The sequence below is a fragment of the Silene latifolia genome, chromosome 7, assembly GCF_048544455.1.
Source record: "Silene latifolia isolate original U9 population chromosome 7, ASM4854445v1, whole genome shotgun sequence".
Taxonomy (NCBI): Eukaryota; Viridiplantae; Streptophyta; class Magnoliopsida; order Caryophyllales; family Caryophyllaceae; genus Silene; species Silene latifolia.
This window is the reverse complement of record NC_133532.1, coordinates 9,956,481-9,977,377: the sequence shown is the minus strand read 5'-3', so window position 1 is coordinate 9,977,377 and position 20,897 is coordinate 9,956,481. Positions and strand designations below refer to the sequence as shown.

Sequence of the window (20,897 nt, the reverse complement as noted above, 5' to 3'; positions counted from 1 at the left end):
ATAAATTGCGGAACTAAAAATTTTAAAGCAGCAACAACTTGAACAACAATTGAATCATTATTGCCGAATACTTCACCTATTAAACAATATTATACAAAAAAATGTTATGGCATCCCTCAATTTTCCACCTTTTAGCCATATATTAAAAAAATATTAAAAAATTATTAATCATCCACTATTCCACGTTGATGTCACCAATATTTAGTTAGTATGTAAAATATAGTTGTTTAAGCAATCTTAGTATTTCACCTCTCCTTATAATCTTCTTTCTTCAATAAATCATACATATTAAAAAAAGTAACACAATAATAGTGGAATTTGTTTTATGCAATATTATCGTTATTAACTTAGTTTCACCTTAAGTAATGAAAAAAAGAGGAAATGATAATCAAATCGTAGAGATGTAAGTATATTTACTTTGGAAGAGTTTAACACAATAAATAATCTTGATAGCACCTAAACGAGAACAAAACAAACACATACGCGAAATTGAAAATGTGATGAAGACTTCATAACCCAATGAAACTTCCAATAAAAAAATAAAAAAAATTAGTTAATAATATCGGTGACACATACTCCGTATCATTCTACTAACGATAGAGATAAGAAATTTTTTGCTTACAAATTTTGCCTTCCATAAAAAATATATTAACAATTAAGGATGCGTTTTATGGCTATTAAATATTATTTTTTCATTATTATCAAATTTAATATAGGTATAAATAAAGATCAAGTTCATGACTTTTGAGCATCCACTTTTCATTATTATGAAGTTTAATATAGACATAAATATGGGAATATGAGAAATGGTATGTAAAAGGTTTGCATTATTATTATTATTATTTTTATTATTATTATTATTATTTTTTTTCCTTACAAACTCCACTTTGCATGAAAGTCGTTTAAAAAGTTATCTTGTATATGTAATTAAAATATGACATATTGATGACGATAGATATTTTGGTTTTCCTTTTAATTATATTTATAAATTTGTAGATATTAGTAGCTTTATAATCCAAATTATTAGATTTTTTATTTACTACATATCAGACCTAGCTACTATCTTTATGGTTAAGGAGGAGTTAGATGAACAAATTGAATGATTTAAATGATGAGACTAAATTCTTAATTTATTTTTATAATTTAAATCATGATCTTATGGTTTCCACACAAAAATAAATATTACTAAACCCTATAATGAGTTTTAATAAATTTATTAAAGTAGCTTTAATATTAACAATATAATTTAATAGAATTTAATTATGATAATCCTACATGGAAAAAATTAAATGTATTAAGTTGCCTTTTAACTATATAGTTAAAATATGACATATTGATGATGATAGATATTTTGGTTTTTCTTTTAGTTATATTTATAAATTTGTAGATATTAGTAGCTTTATAATCCAAATTATTAGATTTTTTATTTACTATATAAGACCTTTTAGTACTATATTTATGGTTAAGGAGGAGTTAGATGAACAAATTGAATGATTTAAATGATGAGACTAAATTCTCAATTTATTTTTATAATTTAAATCATGATCTTATGGTTTCCACACAAAAAAAAATATTACTAAACCTTATAATGAATTTTAATAAATTTATTAAAGTAGCCTTAATATTAACAATATAAATTAATATAATTTAATTATGATAATCCTACATGGCAAAAAATTAAATGTATTAAGTTGCATTTTAACTATATAGTATAGATTATATAGATTTATAGATGTGGCATACGTAATGCACGCGTGGCTTTTTCTTTGCCTATGTGGCTTTGTCTACGTGGCCTTTTAAGGTTACCCTTTTAATATAGTTTTATAGAAGCAGATGAATTGGGTTTAACTTGTCTGTAAATGAACATATTTGTTTGCAAATATATTTATTTCATCAAATATCATTATATAGAAAGAGGAGATTTAAGTTGGATTTTTTTTTTATTGAATTTGGACTCTCACATAAAGTAACAAATTAGTGAGATTATTACTCTTTCTGTTCTAATTATTTATTTAGCTTCGATTAAAATAACTCTCACAAAGAATACAAAAAATAAACAAAATTAAGACGGAGGAATTTCTGAAAATTTTATTTATTTCTTAAGTTATTTTTTTTCTACCGTTAATTTTAAAATTAGGAATTTATGAGAATTTTCACAAGCAATATAACTCTTATAGAATTAGATACCCCCTCTTATTCATTAAGTTTTTCCACATTTGTTTTGGTAGAATTTAGTGGTCTGGTGATGTGTAGATGTAAATGAAAGTAAGTGAGAAAATGTGGGGTTATAAGTTATTATAATCGCAAATATTAAACAAATAAGGAAAGTGGAAGATCTTTGTGAATTTACCTTTTTAGAAAATGTGGAAAATCTGAAAGAAAAGAATTTTTGAAGGCTTGTTCCAAATCCAAACTCCACAATGTATTGGGCTGTTAAAATTAAGACTTGAGCTGGATTCAAATTGAGACCCAAATGATGTTTCCTAAATGGGTCACTAGGCAATTTTATCAATAAAATGAAAAATGTAAGCGGCCGACAACCTTCTCTGCTAGCCCTCCTTAGTCTTTATTTTGCCCCTATAAGGCTCCTTTCCACCATTAAAATGTTGAGCAACAATGGTAGAAATAACTGACTTGGTAGCTAGGATGTGAAACTAAACCTTCATGTATTTGAGCAAGTAATGGTTAAACATTGCTTTCGTAGGTTAACAAAGTCGCTGACTTTATGACGGTTGTTGTACATTCATGTTCAACTTTTTCGAGACGGTTTAAAAATCGACAACTAACTTACCTCCATCATCCGAAAAATAAGATAGGTTGATCCTACTAATCAATCTCATTTTCTTTATCTTATAACAAAAAAAAATCACACATATTAAAGCTTCATCATGTCTAGGGATGGCAGTGGGTCGGGGACCCGACCCAGACCCTGAGGGCGGACCCTAACGGGTCGGGTAAGGGTCTCATTTTTTCAGACCCAATGGGTATGGGTCGGGTATGGGTCTTAAGAAAATATTTCGGGTTCGGGTCCGGGTCTAAGTTCTGAGACCCATACCCGACCCTTAGACCCTTTATTAAAGAAAAAAAATCAAAATTACAACTTTTCTGAATTCATCGCAGATCGTAGAAACCCAACTAAAGTCTCTTTCTCTTCCTCATCCCATAAAGTGATAAAACCCAACCAAACTCTTCTGACAATACCACCACTTCACCACTGACCCAAGAAAACCACCACCACAGCACTGATACGCGACTGACAACCACCTCTCTAATAGCCGGCGACCGACAACCACCATTAACGGCAGATTAATAAACTCATAATGTTATAGTAGTATTATTTTTTTTTTTAATATTATAGACCCCATACCGTTAATCTTGTTATTAAAGTTTTGAAACTCGGACCCGGGTAGACCCAAACCCTACCCTTACCCATAGGGTCCGGGTATGGGTCCTCAAATTTTAGACCCTTGCGGGTCTGGATCGGATACGGGTCCAAAGGAAAAATCTCGGATCGGGTCCGGGTCTAGGCGGACCCTACCCAGACCCTACCCATTGCCATCCCTAATCATGTCCCTTTGGACACACTGAATGAAAATCCTAAGAAATACTAACTTGATTTGTCCCTCATTTGAGTTAAAACAAAAATGGCACAATTCCCATAAGTCAACCCTACAACTTCACATACAATTAAAACAACTTCAATATCATGGCTCAATGCCCTTCATATACATTTACTTAGAGAAAGCAAATCTAGCAACTACTATAATAATATAACCCAATTAGTCTCTCTTAAGATAGATATATCCGTTTTATGATTAAAACACAGCCAAATAGCATCTAACTTGTATAGGTATAACAAGTTTTTTTTGCTAATATCTAGACATTTTACTTTCGTGTTTCGTCTTATCTATGATAGCTGCCCTGTTTTATGTTTAAGGTTGAGAATCCTGAAGCTCGTCTTAAATAGAATTTGTGATAATAGATAATCACCATTTTTCATATACCAATCTAAAATATTATCAAGTCAAACTAATGTGGAGTATAAGTGGAGATATAGTACCAAAATCAACGAGTAGAGTATAGATCAAATAAAAACTTAAATTGACTTTGATTTATAACAAAATTGGCCTGAAAGTAAGGTCTACTACACACCCATAGCATAACATGCATAAACGTATAATTAAAGTTGTTCCTTAGATATCAAATAAACCATGCTTATAAAAAGGATGTAAATATGACAATCATTTTCATCCTCAAATAACTTCTCATACAATCATTAATCTCTATATTCCAATAATCAACAAAAAAATGAAACGATTCGCGGTATTAGTGGCCGTCCTCTTAATTGCCTTAGCGGTAGCTGAAGCGGCCCCTAAGGAGCCTAAGCCACCAAAGGTGCCTCCACCTAAGAAAGCGAGGTGTACCGACCATCATTACCCTTCGTGTTTTCACAAGGAGTTTACTTGTCCCGATACATGTTCTCGTAATTGTTCCGTTAATTGTATTACTTGTCAGCCTACGTGCGGTCCTAAGATACCGAAACAGAAGGAGGTTAGGTGTAAGGACAATAAATTGTATAAAGCTTGTAGTAAGATCAAACAATTGTGTCCTATTTCCTGTCCCAAGACATGTACAGTCGATTGTGCATCGTGTCAGCCGGTTTGTAGCCCTATTTCCCCTGTTTATAGCCCACCCCCACCACCATACACACCACCCACACCTACCCAGAGTCCACCACCCACCCCGTACACACCCCCACCAACTGTCACTCCGAGCACACCACCCTCATCGCCTCCACCTTCACCTCCACCTACCCCGTACACACCCCCACCAACCGTCACTCCGAGCCCACCACCATCATCAGGAGTTAGTCCTAAGCACTTTGCACGGTGCATGAACAGGAACTACACTCAATGTTACCAAAGAAAGCTTACTTGCCCACCTACATGTTCCGAGAGTTGTCACGTTGATTGTGTCACTTGCAGTCCAATTTGCAGTAAGTTTATTATCTTTCGTCTTAATAATCATTCAATTTCCTTTTTTAGTTAGCTGCAATTCTCCTATAAGACCGTCCAATTTGCAGAAAGTTTATTATATATCTATTGTCTTAGTCATTCAATTTCCTTTTTTAGTTATTTGCAACTCTCATATATATAAGAACGTACAATTTGTAGTAAGTTTATTATCTAACAAAAGATTAAATATCTAATTAGTCGACTTTTATTATAATGTTTCCATTTTTGTAGGTTGTGATCAGCCCGGAACAGTGTGCCAAGATCCGAAATTCATAGGAGCTGACGGACTTACATTTTACTTCCACGGTAAAAAAGAACAAGACTTTTGCCTACTTACCGACTCTAATCTCCACATCAACGCTCACTTCATAGGCAAGCGTAACACTAACATGGGTAGGGACTTCACTTGGGTCCAATCCCTTGGTATCCTCTTCGACAACCACCAACTCTACCTCGGTGCTAAGAAAACCGCCACTTGGAATGACGCTCTTGACCACCTCTCCCTCTCCTTCGATGGCCAACCTATCAACCTCAACGAGGCTGATGGCGCCACATGGCACTTATCTAATGGTAATTTTGTTAAATTCACATCTAATTTATTTTTTTAAAGCTGGTAAGTGATTAATACTACGCGTAATATGAAATCAGACAATTTAATAAAAGGGAAATGATAAATACAATAAAAGAGATCCAATTACATGTGTCTAATAAAGCTAACTTTGCTCATCCTCTATTTACTAAAAGAATAGGAAAAACTTCAAGTTTTTCCGCCTAAACTACATTTCCTATTTTGATAAAATCTCTTATTTACTTTCCTATTTTGATATAATCCTTTATTTAAAATTTGTCTCTAAGATTTTTGTGATAAAAAAATTCGTTCTTTGTATGCTAAATCGTACCTAAATGATATGCTAATAAAAAAATTTATACAATTTCATTAAATTTTGTTTATAAATATATACATTTCATAATATTACTCGTTTTTTTATTAGTTTTATACTATTTTTTTTCTAAAAATAAAAACTCTAGAAATACCGCGCATTTATTGCGCGGGCTTTAAACTAGATATCTAACAAATTAAATTATGAGCTGGCTCACATTAAATTTGTTTCACGCTTACAATTATCTTGAATAAAAAACATATTTTTAAGTACTCTTATTAACTACTCTTAGGGGTCGTTTGGTTGCCACTTAGAAAACATAGGCATTGGAAAATCCCATGATTTTGAAAAACATGGGTTGTTTGGTTGCCAAATTTTTTGGAAAATGTAGGAATTATAACTTCCCAGGAACTTCCAATGCCTACATGAGGTAGGAAGTTGCTTACCTACTCCCCCCTTGGTCATTGGAAGTTCCAGTGGAATTTAATTCCTACATGAGCAACCAAACACGTTTCCGAAATTCACCCGAATTGGATGAGGGAACTTAATTCCCATGAATTGTATTTTCCTAGGAAAATTAAGTTCCTTGATCAACCAAACAACCCCTTATAGTGAAGTCTTCTCATATAGAAATTGTATATTTGTATAGGCTTAACCATCACAAGATCGAAGGCGACCAACGCAGTCGAGATAGAAGCAGAGAACAAATTCAAGATCAAGGCAGTCGTAGTCCCAATCACCGCGAAAGAATCAATGATCCACAATTATGGAATCACTCAAGAAGATTGTTTTGCGCATCTTGACTTAAGCTTCAAGTTTTACTCATTAAGTGGAAATGTTAATGGTGTATTAGGGCAAACCTATGCAAGTAACTACGTAAGTCGAGTTAAAATGGGAATTGAAATGCCGGTTCTTGGAGGCGAAAGGGAATTCCATTCTTCAGGATTGTTTACTACAGATTGTGCTGTGAATAAATTTGTTGGGAAAGGAATTGATGAAGAGTTTTCTCAAGGAATGGAATTTGCTGATCTTAATTGTGCTTCTGGGATTAATGGCCGTGGAGTTGTTTGCAAGAAGCGTTAATTAATTGATTAATTATATTAATTAATTGATGGATTAAGTATTTATTAATTATATATAATGTTTTGATTAAATTGTTTTTGTGATCGTAATGGATTGTAATTTTAACAAGATTGAATTTTGTAATCCTTGTTTATGACTATATGTTTATACAATAAAAAAGTAATTGTGATTGAATTGTATTATTTGTCTCATAATATTTGTCTCATAATAATGTTCGCACTTTTCTTTTCAAATCCGTCTCACAATAAGCCATGTATGACTTGAAATAGCAATTCTGTTATCGCTCACAAATTAACGATGAAAAAGTTACTGAATATGTCTTAGTTGAGTTGTTAAGAAGGAGGAATTGTTGATAATAGGTTCAAAATTTGAATTTTCTCCATCCTTGATATTGTACTGCCGTTGTAGGCTTGTAGCTCATTTGACACACAAAAACTGTTACTAAAGTAAAAAATGAGAAACACAGGGTTATCATGTAAAATAACCCAAAAAAAGAATGCAGCTTATTCGTGTTATATACATAGCCTCAAAGATGACAACAAAACTCTCAATCCCGAGTTGAACATTGTTGCATTTACTGAATGGAAACTCAAGACCTCAAGTTTAGTTAAGTCAACTCCTTACGAGTTCTCATTGTTTATACGAGTTAGGTATATCGAAATTTGATGATGTCAATATATATACCCGCTGGCCGCGGGCTCATTGAAAGAGAGATGTCCTATAACCTAGGTTGGGACGTGGGAGTTCCATATCCTAACATAGGTTTGGACTTGGGAACTTCACATCCGAGTTTATTTTGTAATCAAAATTAATTCATCTTACAACGATCAGTTACACTGTCAGGATTGGTAATTTGTCGTTTTGATTTTCTAAAAATCGATTCGTTTTACATTGTCGATTAGTTTAACTTTATTTCCCTTAGTTAATTTGTTGTTTTGATTTTAGAATAATCTATTCATTCTACATGGTTTAGTTTAACATTTTTTTTGACTCGTGGATCAAATCAAACGATTAGTGATAAGTTATTCGATATTAGTTGCTAGTTTTAATTTGTGATTATAGTGTTTGAAGATAGTTGAATTGAAATGTTTGGGGTGGGCTGGGAAGTTCGTTAAACACTTAAACATCGTCGACGATTCAAAGTAATAATACGTCGACTGGGATAATTTAAGCCATAACTATTTCACTGGACTATACATGTCTACATTGCAGTAAGAGACTTATGTAGGCTTTGATCCAATTAGGCCCATAAGCAGAATATGGGTCACTGGGTCAGCCCACTACATGAAACACAAACAAAAGCACCTGGAGAACATATTCATAACACGAAAAGCAAGGTTTAGTAATGTTAACGGAAAGTACTATTTTTTTTTTTGCAGCTTCCTAACTCAAACAAACCTTTGAGTCTTTGACTAATTGATGTCTTGATGATGAGGAGTGTGTTAGCCGCTATATTTATGCAATTTTTTATTTTTAGTCAACTCAAAATATTTTGATGAATATCTATTACTCACGTCTCGATCATTTGTTTATTTTTAGTTTTGGTACAAACCAAGAAAATAGGAGAGAGTTAATTATTGGATGACAAATAGACCAAATTATGGATAGATGATCAAATTGTGACATTTCCAAAATAGAAAGATAAACAATTAAACGAGACATCCCAAAATAAAAAAGGTAAGCAAATAACTGAAACGGAAAGAGATTTCTCATATGTTAGCAAAACACATTATTTTACTTTGTGATATACCTAATTACCTTCTTGAAGAACATACGTTCACGTTGATAAGAAAAATATTTCCAAATACTTCCGTATTATTGGTGAGACTTGGTACGACATTAATCCTTGTTCAAAAGGTAAATAAAGCATTTCCATATAATCTGAGGTAGTTCTGATCTTCTCGAGTCTAGACTAGACGTGTATTTTGTCGTGTTTGTAAAATTCGATGATAAAGCAATTTTATGCTCTTTTGTAGGTTATAATTTACGTACAATTTATCAAAGAGGTCGTAGACTGATAGTTAAGCAGGAGGAATTGTGACAAAAGGTTACGAATTTAAATCCCTTTCTTCCATATATTATACTGGTTTTGCACCCATTTGATAAAAAAGGGAATTTTTTTCAAGTTTTTAACTCCCTCTGTGGCTCCATGTCGGTCAATAGTTTTCACTTTCCTTTTTGGAGTGTTTCAGTCATTAGTTTACATTTATGTTTTAATAAGAATAATTATAATAGTTGGATCTCAACCATCGCCTTAAGGTTTTGGTTGAGATGATTTATCTATGACGGTATCAGAGCCAACGTGATCAAAGGTCACGGGTTCGAAGCCTGACAACCTCAATAACCCCTCAATAACTCAAGAAGTGGAATCTCAGCACACGTACGGGGAAGCATGTGCACTAACCACTCTTCAAGCCTAATGAACATAATTATAATAGTTGGGTCTCAACCATCACCTTAAGGTTTTGGTTGAGATGGTTCATCCATCATGTTTTGGGTATGTTTTACTCTCAACTGTACTTTTAATAATATTAAAAGCAATTCCCCGTTTTTTGTATCTTGGTATTGTGTATAAAGTATATGTAAACATTTCATTGAGCCGGAGGAATATAATACAGACTACAGAGTCATAACTATGTAAAGAGTTAGTCTTTGTTTAATACGATTTTACATTAATATTATTGTAAAAGGGATTCAAATGCAACCCTATTAGTGGGTAAATATAGTTACTAAAATATTCCGTTTTACGATAAATTTATATAAAACGGTCTTACATAAGTATTTGTGCTATGTAAATGAGTGAATAATAATATTGAAACTCAATAAAACCCAATTATTCACTCTCATAATTTCTTTTTGGGTAACTTATTCTACTATTATACGTGCATTTGAAGAAGTCGGAATAAGGTTGACTAATTAAGTATGATGGTTAATGAACCACCGAAAAAAGCCACACTCCACGTAATAATGAAGTTGTGTACACAAACCTATTCATTATAAATGGTATACTTCAACTTGAATCAGCATAAAAGTGCAACTTTAACCCATTATAAAAAGGAAGCATCTAGGCATAACATTCTCATCCCAAAACATATTAATAATCTCATCCCTACACACTTTATAAAACTCAAATAATCAATTAACTCTCAAAACGACTCAAAATGAAGGGAGGCGTTGTGGTTGCAATCCTCTTTATTGCGGCGTTTGTGTTGGCTGAGGCGGACCCTGGTTACCCGCAAGGGCCCAAGGACAAGCCTTCACCTAAGACTAAAAAAGTCAAGTGTAAGGACAAGTATTCCCCTTGTTATAAGGAGGACCTATATTGTCCTGAGTCATGTCCTAAGTCATGCTCTGTGGATTGTGATATGTGTCAACCCATTTGTGATGCGGTGTACACACCACCTCCACCATACGTACACCCATCACCACCCACAGTCACCCCAACCACACCACCTCCGTACGTACACCCAACACCGCCTACAGTCACCCCAACCGCATCACCTCCATACATACACCCATCACCACCCACAGTCACCCCAACTGCATCACCTCCATACGTACACCCATCACCACCCACAGTCACCCCAACCGCACCACCTCCATACGTACACCCATCACCACCTGCTTCGGCTGTTAATCCAAAGCACGCTAAGTGCAAGAATAAAAACTACCCAACTTGTTATCAAAGGCAGTTTTCTTGCCCTGAATCTTGCCCCGATTATTGTGAAGTTGATTGTGTCACTTGTAAGCCTGTGTGTGGTAAGTTAATCTTCATTTCATTGCCTTTTTCATTTACATATTCCATATTTAGCTAGCCATGCATACCGCTTTCCTTTAACAAATACCTCAATAAATAGTTTATATTTGCTTTATTTTGTGAGGGGAAGTAAAACAAGTGTAAACTATTGAGTAAGTAATTTCTAATATATCCTTTACAGTAATAATTAGTGTTGTACTCCCTCTGTTCCTGTCATTTGTTGTCCTTTTCCATTTTGGGTTGTCTCAGTCATTTATTGTCCTTTCTATTTTAAGAATGAATTTGATGAGTAATTTGGTCATTCACATTCAATTTATTCCACATGTCATTTAGTAATTGGCCCTTCTCCCTTTCTTTGGTCTTTGTGCCAAAATCAAAGGACAACAAATGACGGAGGGAGTATAAGTATAACGTTTTATTAATACAACCGTTACAAAATTAAATAAATTAACCTACCTACCGAAATTCATGCAGATTGTAACAAGCCCGGAGCTGTATGCCAAGACCCAAGGTTCGTGGGAGCAGATGGTCTCACATTTTACTTCCACGGCAAGAAAGACCAAGACTTCTGCCTTATCGCCGACTCCAACCTCCACATCAACGCTCACTTCATCGGTAGACGCAATGCCAACATGGGCCGTGACTTCACATGGGTCCAATCGCTTGGCATCTTATTCAACAACCATAAGCTCTACATTGGCGCACGCAAAACCGCCACCTGGAACGACGCCTCTGACCGCCTTTCCCTCTCTTTCGACGGCCAACCCATCGATCTGAACGAGGCCGAAGGTGCCTCATGGGAGTCATCCTCCAACGGTAATTAATTTAGTTATTGCCATATAATGTATAAAATTATATATTATAATATAAACGGTTTAACTAACATGTGCCCTAATTAAATAACATATTTACAGGTGTAACCATCACAAGATCAAAGGCAACCAACGCAGTCGAGATCGAAGCAGAGAACAAATTCAAAATCAAGGCAGTCGTAGTCCCGATAACCGAGAAGGAATCAATGATCCACAAGTACGGAATCACCCAAGAGGATTGCTTCGCTCACCTTGACTTGAGCTTCAAGTTTTACTCATTAAGCGAAGACGTTAATGGTGTATTAGGGCAAACCTATGCAAGCAACTACGTGAGTCGAGTTAATATCGGGGCACGAATGTCCGTACTTGGAGGGGAAAGGGAATTCCATTCGTCAAGTCTCTTTGCTACTGATTGCGCCGTCGCCAAATTCAATGGAAATGGAAATGGAGATGGAATTGAGAATCAAGGAATGGATTTCGCTGATCTTAACTGTGCTTCTGGTATTAATGGCCGCGGTGTCGTTTGCAAGCGTTGATTTACATGGAATTCAATTTCTACGTCCAGTTACTATCTACTATATATGTTCTATTTTAATTATGTGATTTCTTTTTCATGTTATATGGAGTATATAGTTATACAATAAGCAGATAATGAGGGAGTCTCATTCTTGCATTTTCATTTTTCAATTTTCTTTTTTGTTGCACAATGCGATGCACTACTTGAAATGTAATTTCCCTTTGAAGAGAATAATTTATTCTGTGTTTGTAATATCTTATCACATTAATTTTGAGTGATTAAATTATTTAAATATTCTGTTTAATAGTAGTGATGTTTGAATGCAATGGTGGAGAAAGGATTTCTCATTAGCGTGGCAGAAATTTTAACTTCAAGTTGGCAAACTACTAATATGGAATTAGAAAAAATTGAAAATTTGGCCATTTGGATCAGTGGCGGAGCCAGGAATGTAAGTCATCGGGGCAAAAATTTTCAGCGGGGACGAAACGGTAATATTATAAGGGGGCCTCAAAAAAATTCAAAAATTTTAGCTAAAAATTTCGAAATTTTCAAACGCCAGCGGGGGCGACCGCCCCTGCTGGCCTGCTAGCTCCTCCCTGACTCCACCACAGATTTCGATGAAGATCGTCCAAGAGAGATTCATTACTCATAAAGTCATAAGCCCCTATAAAGAGGATATACAATTCACTTCAAGCACATTCATAAAACAAATTTATAAAAGTTCACTTCATAAGTTTAAAAGAGAGATATAATCCCAAAGCCAATATATATGATTTTTTTTGTACCGTTGTTGTAAAGAAATCCACAAAGGTGATTGATTCTAATGCGGATGGAATTCGAAATCATCAAGTCATAAATACCATATTTTATGACTTTACCCTAGTTGACATTGTAAAGTCATTGTATATAAGTACGGTGAAACCTTCTTTGAGTTTATCATATTTACATGGGGCATGTGACCAGTTAATAGATTATACAACTAATTGTAGTACAAATGATAGTATAAAAACTGAGCTTCATATTAAAGTTTTCGAGTTTTATTATAAAGAATTCGAGCTATATCATACAGTTTCTGAACTCATCAACGACTTACGTATAAAAAATTAAAATTTAAAAAAGCTCAAAAAATTCACATAAGCCCAGTTATATATATATATATATATATATATATATATATATATATATGTTGGTTGTACGATACTAATATACATTACAAATCTTAGGTATAACCAATAATTTAATTCTATTCGTTTCATTCATTTATATATATTTGATTAAAATTTTTTTAAGAAAAAAATACAAAAATTAAAAAATAATATTAAGGAAGATGAGTTGGCGTCACCGGGTGACACCCAATCTCGGCGCCACCCTCTCACATGCAATAAGTGAGGACTCCTTCAATAATGGATGCATGTGAGAGGGTGACACCTATCATTAATTTTAAATGGAGAGTATGTTAGTTAATACCCAATCAAACAATATATAAAAAACAGATCTTACTTGGCTTGTGACAGCCATAATTGATACAGTTAGTCTTGCTGAAGACGGGTCGGAGTAAGTCACGGGTAATGTCACTCACAAAACGGATAGAGGGGACAAGGTGGGGGCACCCCCATGTGCTTCCCTCTCTCCTCTATTTGGGTCATTTGTGAGAGGAAATGGTATCCGTCACTTTGAAGTAACGGATACGTGCCGTCTTCAATGAGATTTTGTATAACCGATACGCTTGTAATATTTTACAATCCTCTTTTTTTTTTTCTAACATTATTTAAATTGGTTGTGAGTCATAGGTGGCTTAAACTTGCCAAATACAAACATTTTTTCTTAAGAAAAGTGTAGGACCTTTATGTCAACTTAAGTTTGACAATGCTGCTACTGTTGTAAAGCGCCAAAGAGTTGACCTGCTTCAAGGCAAAAGAAAGACTTTTAGCTAACCAACTTTGCGTGCCATCTTCATCCTCGGTTAGTTGATTTATGGAAAATTTAATTTCAAGATTTGTTTAAACATTATCGCCTTTAGGTTGCTTACATAAAACTAGTTGGTTTTCTTTAATATTACCATATTCGTTTAAATAACAAAGTTGGCTGGTCTAAGTGATAAGGCTTCTCATCTCTTATACAAGTGGTTTGAGTTCGATTACTAACTCTTGCGAATGAAAAAGTCAAACTTAAATAGATTAACTCATTAAATTATCTTCAGTACCCTGAAAGAGATTGCCCCTGCTGTCGGTTATGGGTTCGATTTCTAACTCTTGCAATTGAATCAATCTATTTAACATTCATCTCAAACAAGTATTTGCGACATACTACTAGCTTTGAGATTTGTTGTAAAAGAAATTTCAAGGTGCTACTTCAATCTATTTGAGCTTATACACAGCTCAATTGACTCAATTCATTTGTATTCATCTCAAATTGTTTGGCAAAACCTAACATGAATCATCAATATACTCTCACAAATTTCCTCATTTGTAATTGTATTACTATGCTTAGCTACTTTCACATACAAATAAGTTAAAAAAATTGAACTAATTTAGAGCATTTAAACTTAATATATATCCTCATTCTTTTATCTTAGACATTCAAGTATGTTATTAGTGTCCAGCCCAATCATTGGTCTTGTACCTTAACAATTTCAACCTTATTCCGACCTAGTTAGTTTTTCTATAATCCAATCAGACTTGTTTAATCCATTTATTTGTAACCAAATAATTCTCAATACGCTTAACACATATAATCAATTAAACCCATTTTATGTTAACTTGTATAACCCATCACCCCAAGCCAAATGATGATTTACATGTTTCATTTTTAAACAGCTTAGATAAGTTATCGACTCAATTCACCCATTTATTATATAACACATTTATATTATATTTACTTACTATTATTTATGTCGAGCTTGTGTCGCAAGTCCTAACTCGACCCGATTAAATTTCATCTCTTCCCATCTCAAGCCCACTACTTGAACTTGCTTTGCTCTCACTTTGCTCATTCGTAACTTAAATGATCTTTACTTGAATCAAGCAAAGTATACACTTGTTGCTAACATTCTTAACAAAAGTTGGTGTATAAATTCTTGCATATTATTGTATTATTTCATCACATTTTAATTCAAACACATACTTAAAAAACTTAATTAACCCCTAATAATAATTTTAATAGTAATAATGGGTCGCCTAGCTTTGTGCATGGCTGGCCTTTTATTGGCTTGGGTTGTAGCTGAGGCCCAAACTTATTCACCACCACCACCTTCTCCTACTTATTCCACACCACCGCCATCGTCGACATTGCCTAAGAAGCAACCACCTTCTCCGCTTCCTAAGAAGAAGCAATCTCCTCCCCCACCGCCACCAAAGAAACACAGACCCCCTTCATCACAACCAAAGAAGCGCACACCTCCACCGCCTCCTAAGAAGAAACAATCTCCTCCCCAACTGCCTTCTAAGAAACACACGCCCCCTCCCCCACCACCAAAGAAGCGCACACCTCCACCGCCACCCACATACTATACTCCGCATGTGGTTGCTTCTCCTCCTCCTCCTACACCAACATGACCATCACCACCACCACCACCAACTGTAGTTCCTAATCCTACTACACCAGCATGGCCATCACCACCACCTACAGTTCCTTCCCCAGCTACACCAGCATGGCCATCACCACCACCTATAGTTCCTTCCCCAGCTACACCATGGCCGTCACCACCACCTGCAACAACACCAACATGGCCGTCACCACCACCACCAGCGTCTGCTGTCGCGGCCAAGAAAGTAAGGTGTAAAAACAAGGCCTACTCTACATGTTACTTCAGGGAGTTTACATGCCCTGCTGATTGTCCCAACACTTGTGAAGTTGATTGTCATACTTGTAGCCCTGTTTGCAGTAAGCTTTCCTTCTTTAATTTACTCCTCGTCAAATAATTCCTATACACATCAATTGAATTTCCACAATACGATTACAATTACATTATCCAAGTGCCTCAAATACTCTGCTGCCAACTTATTCAGTAGCAGATTCACTTACACATATTAACACTACAACAAATCATCACTTGCGCCACAAATTATGCCACGGGAACTCATAATTCGTGGCTAAATTTCGCTTAGCCACGGGAAAAACTTATTCATTATTTTGGAAAAAAATTTATGCCACGGGATAACTTTTCCCGTGGCAAAAAGTCACTTCCGCCACGAATTAGGCTACACCAGTGGCAAATAACCATTTTAGCCACGGCCTATGTCACACCCGTGGCGAAAATTTATTTAGTCACGAATTGTTCCGTGGCAAATATTTTTTTAGCCACGAACAAACAAACACCGTAAAAGAGTATCTTTTCGACTTAAATCGAATGAAATTTAATCAAATATAATAATATGAAAATACATTTGAATATAAAAATTTAGAAACACTTTGATTAATTTAATTAATATTTTTTATTATTTTATTTACTTTAATAAGAAATTTTTAAATTTTATAAACTTATATGCAAGGAAAGAAAAGTTTATCGTCTAATTTTTTGATTTTTTACAGATCACATTTATGTTTTGTAGGTTTTTCAAAATATTGATAATTTAAAAAAATTGTTTTAATATGTTTATTAAAGTCGTGAATTTCTTTTACTTTTTTAAATTAAACTTTATAATCTTGAATAACAATCTTAAATGATCGTATCACATTTCAAGATATAGCATATCAAATTGAATAAAAAAGTTATTTACCATCTATCTTTGAAAATCCAAAATTAATATATTGTTAAACTATTTCATTCAAAATTTTTATTTCCAACTTTATTTGTAGGATATTTATAGAAAAATTTGAATTTGATATAAAATTTACGGAAATTTTCCATGGTACCCTCGAACTTTGCCAGATTACGCATGGTACCCCTTATTTTAAGTTTCTACATATGTTGCCCTTGTGTTTCGTCATAACGTCGTTACTTCTATAAGTAATTTGATGAGTAATTGTGTATGTTATGTTGTTATTGTAATTATATTATTTAGGTACTAAATGTTAGTTTATTAGACAAAATAAGGATTTAGGTATAATTAGATGATGAATTGATAGTGTATTAGATAACAAAAAAAGGCGTCACAAGGCATATTTGTAGCGGCGTTATGACGGAAGTTTGTCAAAGGGTATTCTGAGACTGAAAAATGTAAATACAGAGGTACCATATGTAAAAACTTTAAAAAAAGGGTACCATATGTAATCTGTCAAAATTCGAGGGTACCGTGAAAAATTTACATAAAATTTAACTTGCTGAGAAAAAAAATTGGGAAATTTTTTTCATTGAAAATGAGCGCATCACACGGAAAAACATATAAATTATAATAATTTAAAGTCACATGTGCAAATAATGTGAAAATTTTAAGAAAAGAAACGATAAATCATAACAAAGAGAAATCAGTTTAGGAAAATAAGCGATTCTTTTGTACAATAATCTTTTTCGTGGTTTTTGGGTAAAAAATGACTATTTTTTGGTTAATAGTGATCACTTTGGGAAAAAAATACCTTTAAATATAAAAAGCCGTCATTATTTTACCAAAAAATGGTCTCATTTTTCATATCGCAGGTACAACGGTTATACAATAAAATTTGCGAAGAAAAATATACGAAAAAATGAGTACATGAGAAATGAAAATAAGTATGTCGATAAACAAAAGAAATAAAAAAATGTTAGGAAAAAACAATTAATTTTAATTTTTAGAGAAAATGGTTTACTGACTTGGGCAAACAAAATGATGTCAAAATCATTAATCAAGTGGTTAATGTCGAAAATTTAATTGTTTCGGCCAAAATAATGTTTTTCCCGCAAAAATCGTAAAACATGTAACATTTATGTAATTAAATAGTACTAAAGATAAGATTTGAAAGAAAAAAAATAAACTTAAAAGGATTCAAAGTGCTAATTATATCAACAAAGGTAACATTCAATTTCGGTGGCACATCAAAATAACTCTACGGTTAAGCGTGCTCAGGTGAGAGAATGAATCAAGTTAACTAGCGAAACAATTACCTAGATTGTCACGGTTTCGTATATGATAAAATACCCATTGTGAAAAATAAATAAATTATTTTACGTTTTATTAATTTAATTTTCATATATATTATTTGCCACGGGAATTATTTTTTCGCCACGGGAAATTTCTTTGGCCACGGGAGTTATTAGCCACGAGAGAATCCGTGGCCAAAAATTCAATAATAGCCACGTTCTTGTTTTTCCCGTGGCTATCCCTTTGCCACGGCCACTTGCGCCACGGAAGGTATTCCCGTGGCAAAATGATTTAGCCACGGAAATTTAGTACTTGCGCCACGAATTTAGCCGTGGCCCAAATGCTCATTTGTAGTAGTGTAACAATATAAATCGAGATAATTTAAACTAGTGTTGATCCCGCGCGAATGCGCGGTTTTTTAGATAAGAATATTAAAGAAAACAACGATTATACAACTGTTATTTAACTTAATTTTAAATTTTAATTGTAAAATTTATTATTATTATTAATGTTTTGTATTAATCGTTGAAAAAAGAAAAGTTTAGTATATTCAAGTTGTAAAAATAGTATAATGAAAGCTCAATTACAGATATGATATAATAAAAACACAATTACAGATATGATATAATGAAAGCCCAATTATAGTCAAATTCATTTAGGCGGGAAAATTTTAGAGATGTCCTATTCTTTTAGTATAATGGGAATTTTAACGGTTCTTTTTCCGATACACTAAATTAAACTTTTCTTATCTAATTAATCTTACATATATTGTGTACGTATACATACAAATTATATGTTCATTGCTAATGGTTTTGAACTTGTAATCCGCAGACTGCAATAAACCAGGAGCAATATGCCAAGATCCAAGGTTTATAGGAGCAGATGGCTTGACATTTTACTTCCACGGCAAGAAAGACCGAGACTTCTGCCTCGTGACCGACCCAAACCTCCACATCAACGGCCACTTTATCGGTAAACGCAACGCCAACATGGGACGTGACTTCACCTGGGTCCAATCCCTTGGCATCCTTTTTGACAACCACCATATCTACATTGGTGCTCGCAAAACCGCCACCTGGAATGACGCTTCTGACCGCCTCTCCCTCTCGTTTGATGGCCTGCCTATTGACCTCATTGAGTCTGAGGGCTCCGCTTGGGAGTCCTCCTCCAATGGTAATGTGGGCGGAACTTTTACTCATTTCTATAAGTTTAAATTAGATTTTACTCCCTTTTAAAACCAACTTTTTTAAAAATTACTCCCTTTTGAAATATTTTTTTTAAAATACTCCATCAAGTTGTATTTTTTGCTAAAATTACTCCCTTAAATTGTATTTTTTTAGCTAAATTACTCTTTTAAATTGCATTTTTTTTTCTAAAATTGATTCAAAACTCCAATTTAAATTGACTTAATTCATCTGTTTTTGAACTCCCCCAATATTTGTCTACACAGTCATGCCTTTCAAAGTATATATATTGACTAAGCCACAAACGGAATAAGTTCAAAAACAGACGAAATAAGTCACTTAAAATAGAGTTTGGAGCAATTTTAGAAAAAAAAAATGCAACTTAAGGGAGTAATTTTAGTAAAAAAATTCAAAAGGAAGTAATTTAAAAAATTTTGATTTTTAAAGGGAGTAAAATTTAATTTTACTCATTTCTAAAATGCGCGTCCACATTGTTATTTGTTTATATTTGATTAAAATACTCTCTACCATATAATGAGTAAAAAGGTATAATGAGTAAAAAGGTAAACATAAATGATTTGAGTAGAAAGTAGGAACGAACTATTTATTTATTAAAATTTTATTGTAAGATTGTCTTATATATATTTACGAAAATGTGTTTTCTCACAGGTGTCACCATCAGAAGATCGAAGGCCACCAACGCAGTCGAGTCGAAATTGAGGTGGAGAACAAATTCAAGATCAAGGCCGCGGTGGTCCCCATTACCGAGAAGGAGTCGTTAGTACATAATTACGGAATTACCCCTGAAGATTGTTTTGCTCACCTTGACTTGAGTTTCAAGTTTTACTCATTGAGTGGAGAAGTGAATGGTGTATTAGGGCAAACTTATGGAAGAAATTACGTGAGCAAGGTTAAAATGAGAATTTCGATGCCGGTCGTAGGTGGTGAGAGGAAGTTTTCTACGTCGAACCTCTTTGCTACTGATTGCTCTGTTTCAAGGTTTATAGGAGAAAATGTGATTAATGATGAAGATGATGATAATGAAGATGCTAATAGCTTTGGTGACCTTAATTGTGGTACCGGGATTAATGGTCGAGGCGTTGTCTGCAAGAGATAATTCGTTAAGGAAAACAAGATAACACCACTCGATGATACTGAAATTCTGTGTTAATCATACTACCTCATATATTATTATTAAGAAGTTATGATTATTCATGTACGTATAAGAATATGGGTTAATTTATTAAAAAACCATGTTCAATTTTAACCTCTATACTACTTTTATTTTGTTTAGTGTTATTTTAATAAAGTTTGGTGATCTCGTGTTTAAATTTGCAATCCATATCTTCTCCATTCTAATGTTTTTATGTTTTGTGTTTCATGTGATAGTTCACTTGTTTGTTTATGTTTTACTTATTATCTGTCTTAATTTCAGATGAATTTAGCTGTCTAAAATGATGAAAACTTAAATTGCTCTATAAAAAAGCCTGTTATTTAAAGAATTACAGCACAAGAAAGTGTCATGCTTATGCATACACTTTGCCACAACTCAACAAGTAAAATTACTTATGAGTAAAAAATTCATTAAATCCGGTTGGAATTTAATTTCGAGTTATTCTTTAGCATCAGACTAATTGTATAGTATAAAAGCG

At 33.7% G+C, this 20,897-nt stretch overlaps 1 protein-coding gene and 1 pseudogene across 1 annotated transcript; both read left to right on the top strand.

The window, feature by feature from the left end:
• The first annotated feature begins 10,228 nt into the window (after positions 1 to 10,228).
• Positions 10,229 to 12,084, top strand: LOC141590876 (uncharacterized). Its single transcript, XM_074411399.1, has 3 exons — positions 10,229 to 10,738; positions 11,211 to 11,552; positions 11,651 to 12,084. Exons 1-3 carry the CDS (start codon positions 10,345 to 10,347, stop codon positions 12,082 to 12,084), a joined length of 1,170 nt encoding a protein of 389 aa, XP_074267500.1. The 5' UTR covers positions 10,229 to 10,344.
• Positions 12,085 to 15,232: 3,148 nt separating this feature from the next.
• On the top strand, positions 15,233 to 20,362 carry LOC141589696 (uncharacterized; annotated as a pseudogene).
• The last annotated feature ends 535 nt before the right edge of the window (positions 20,363 to 20,897 follow it).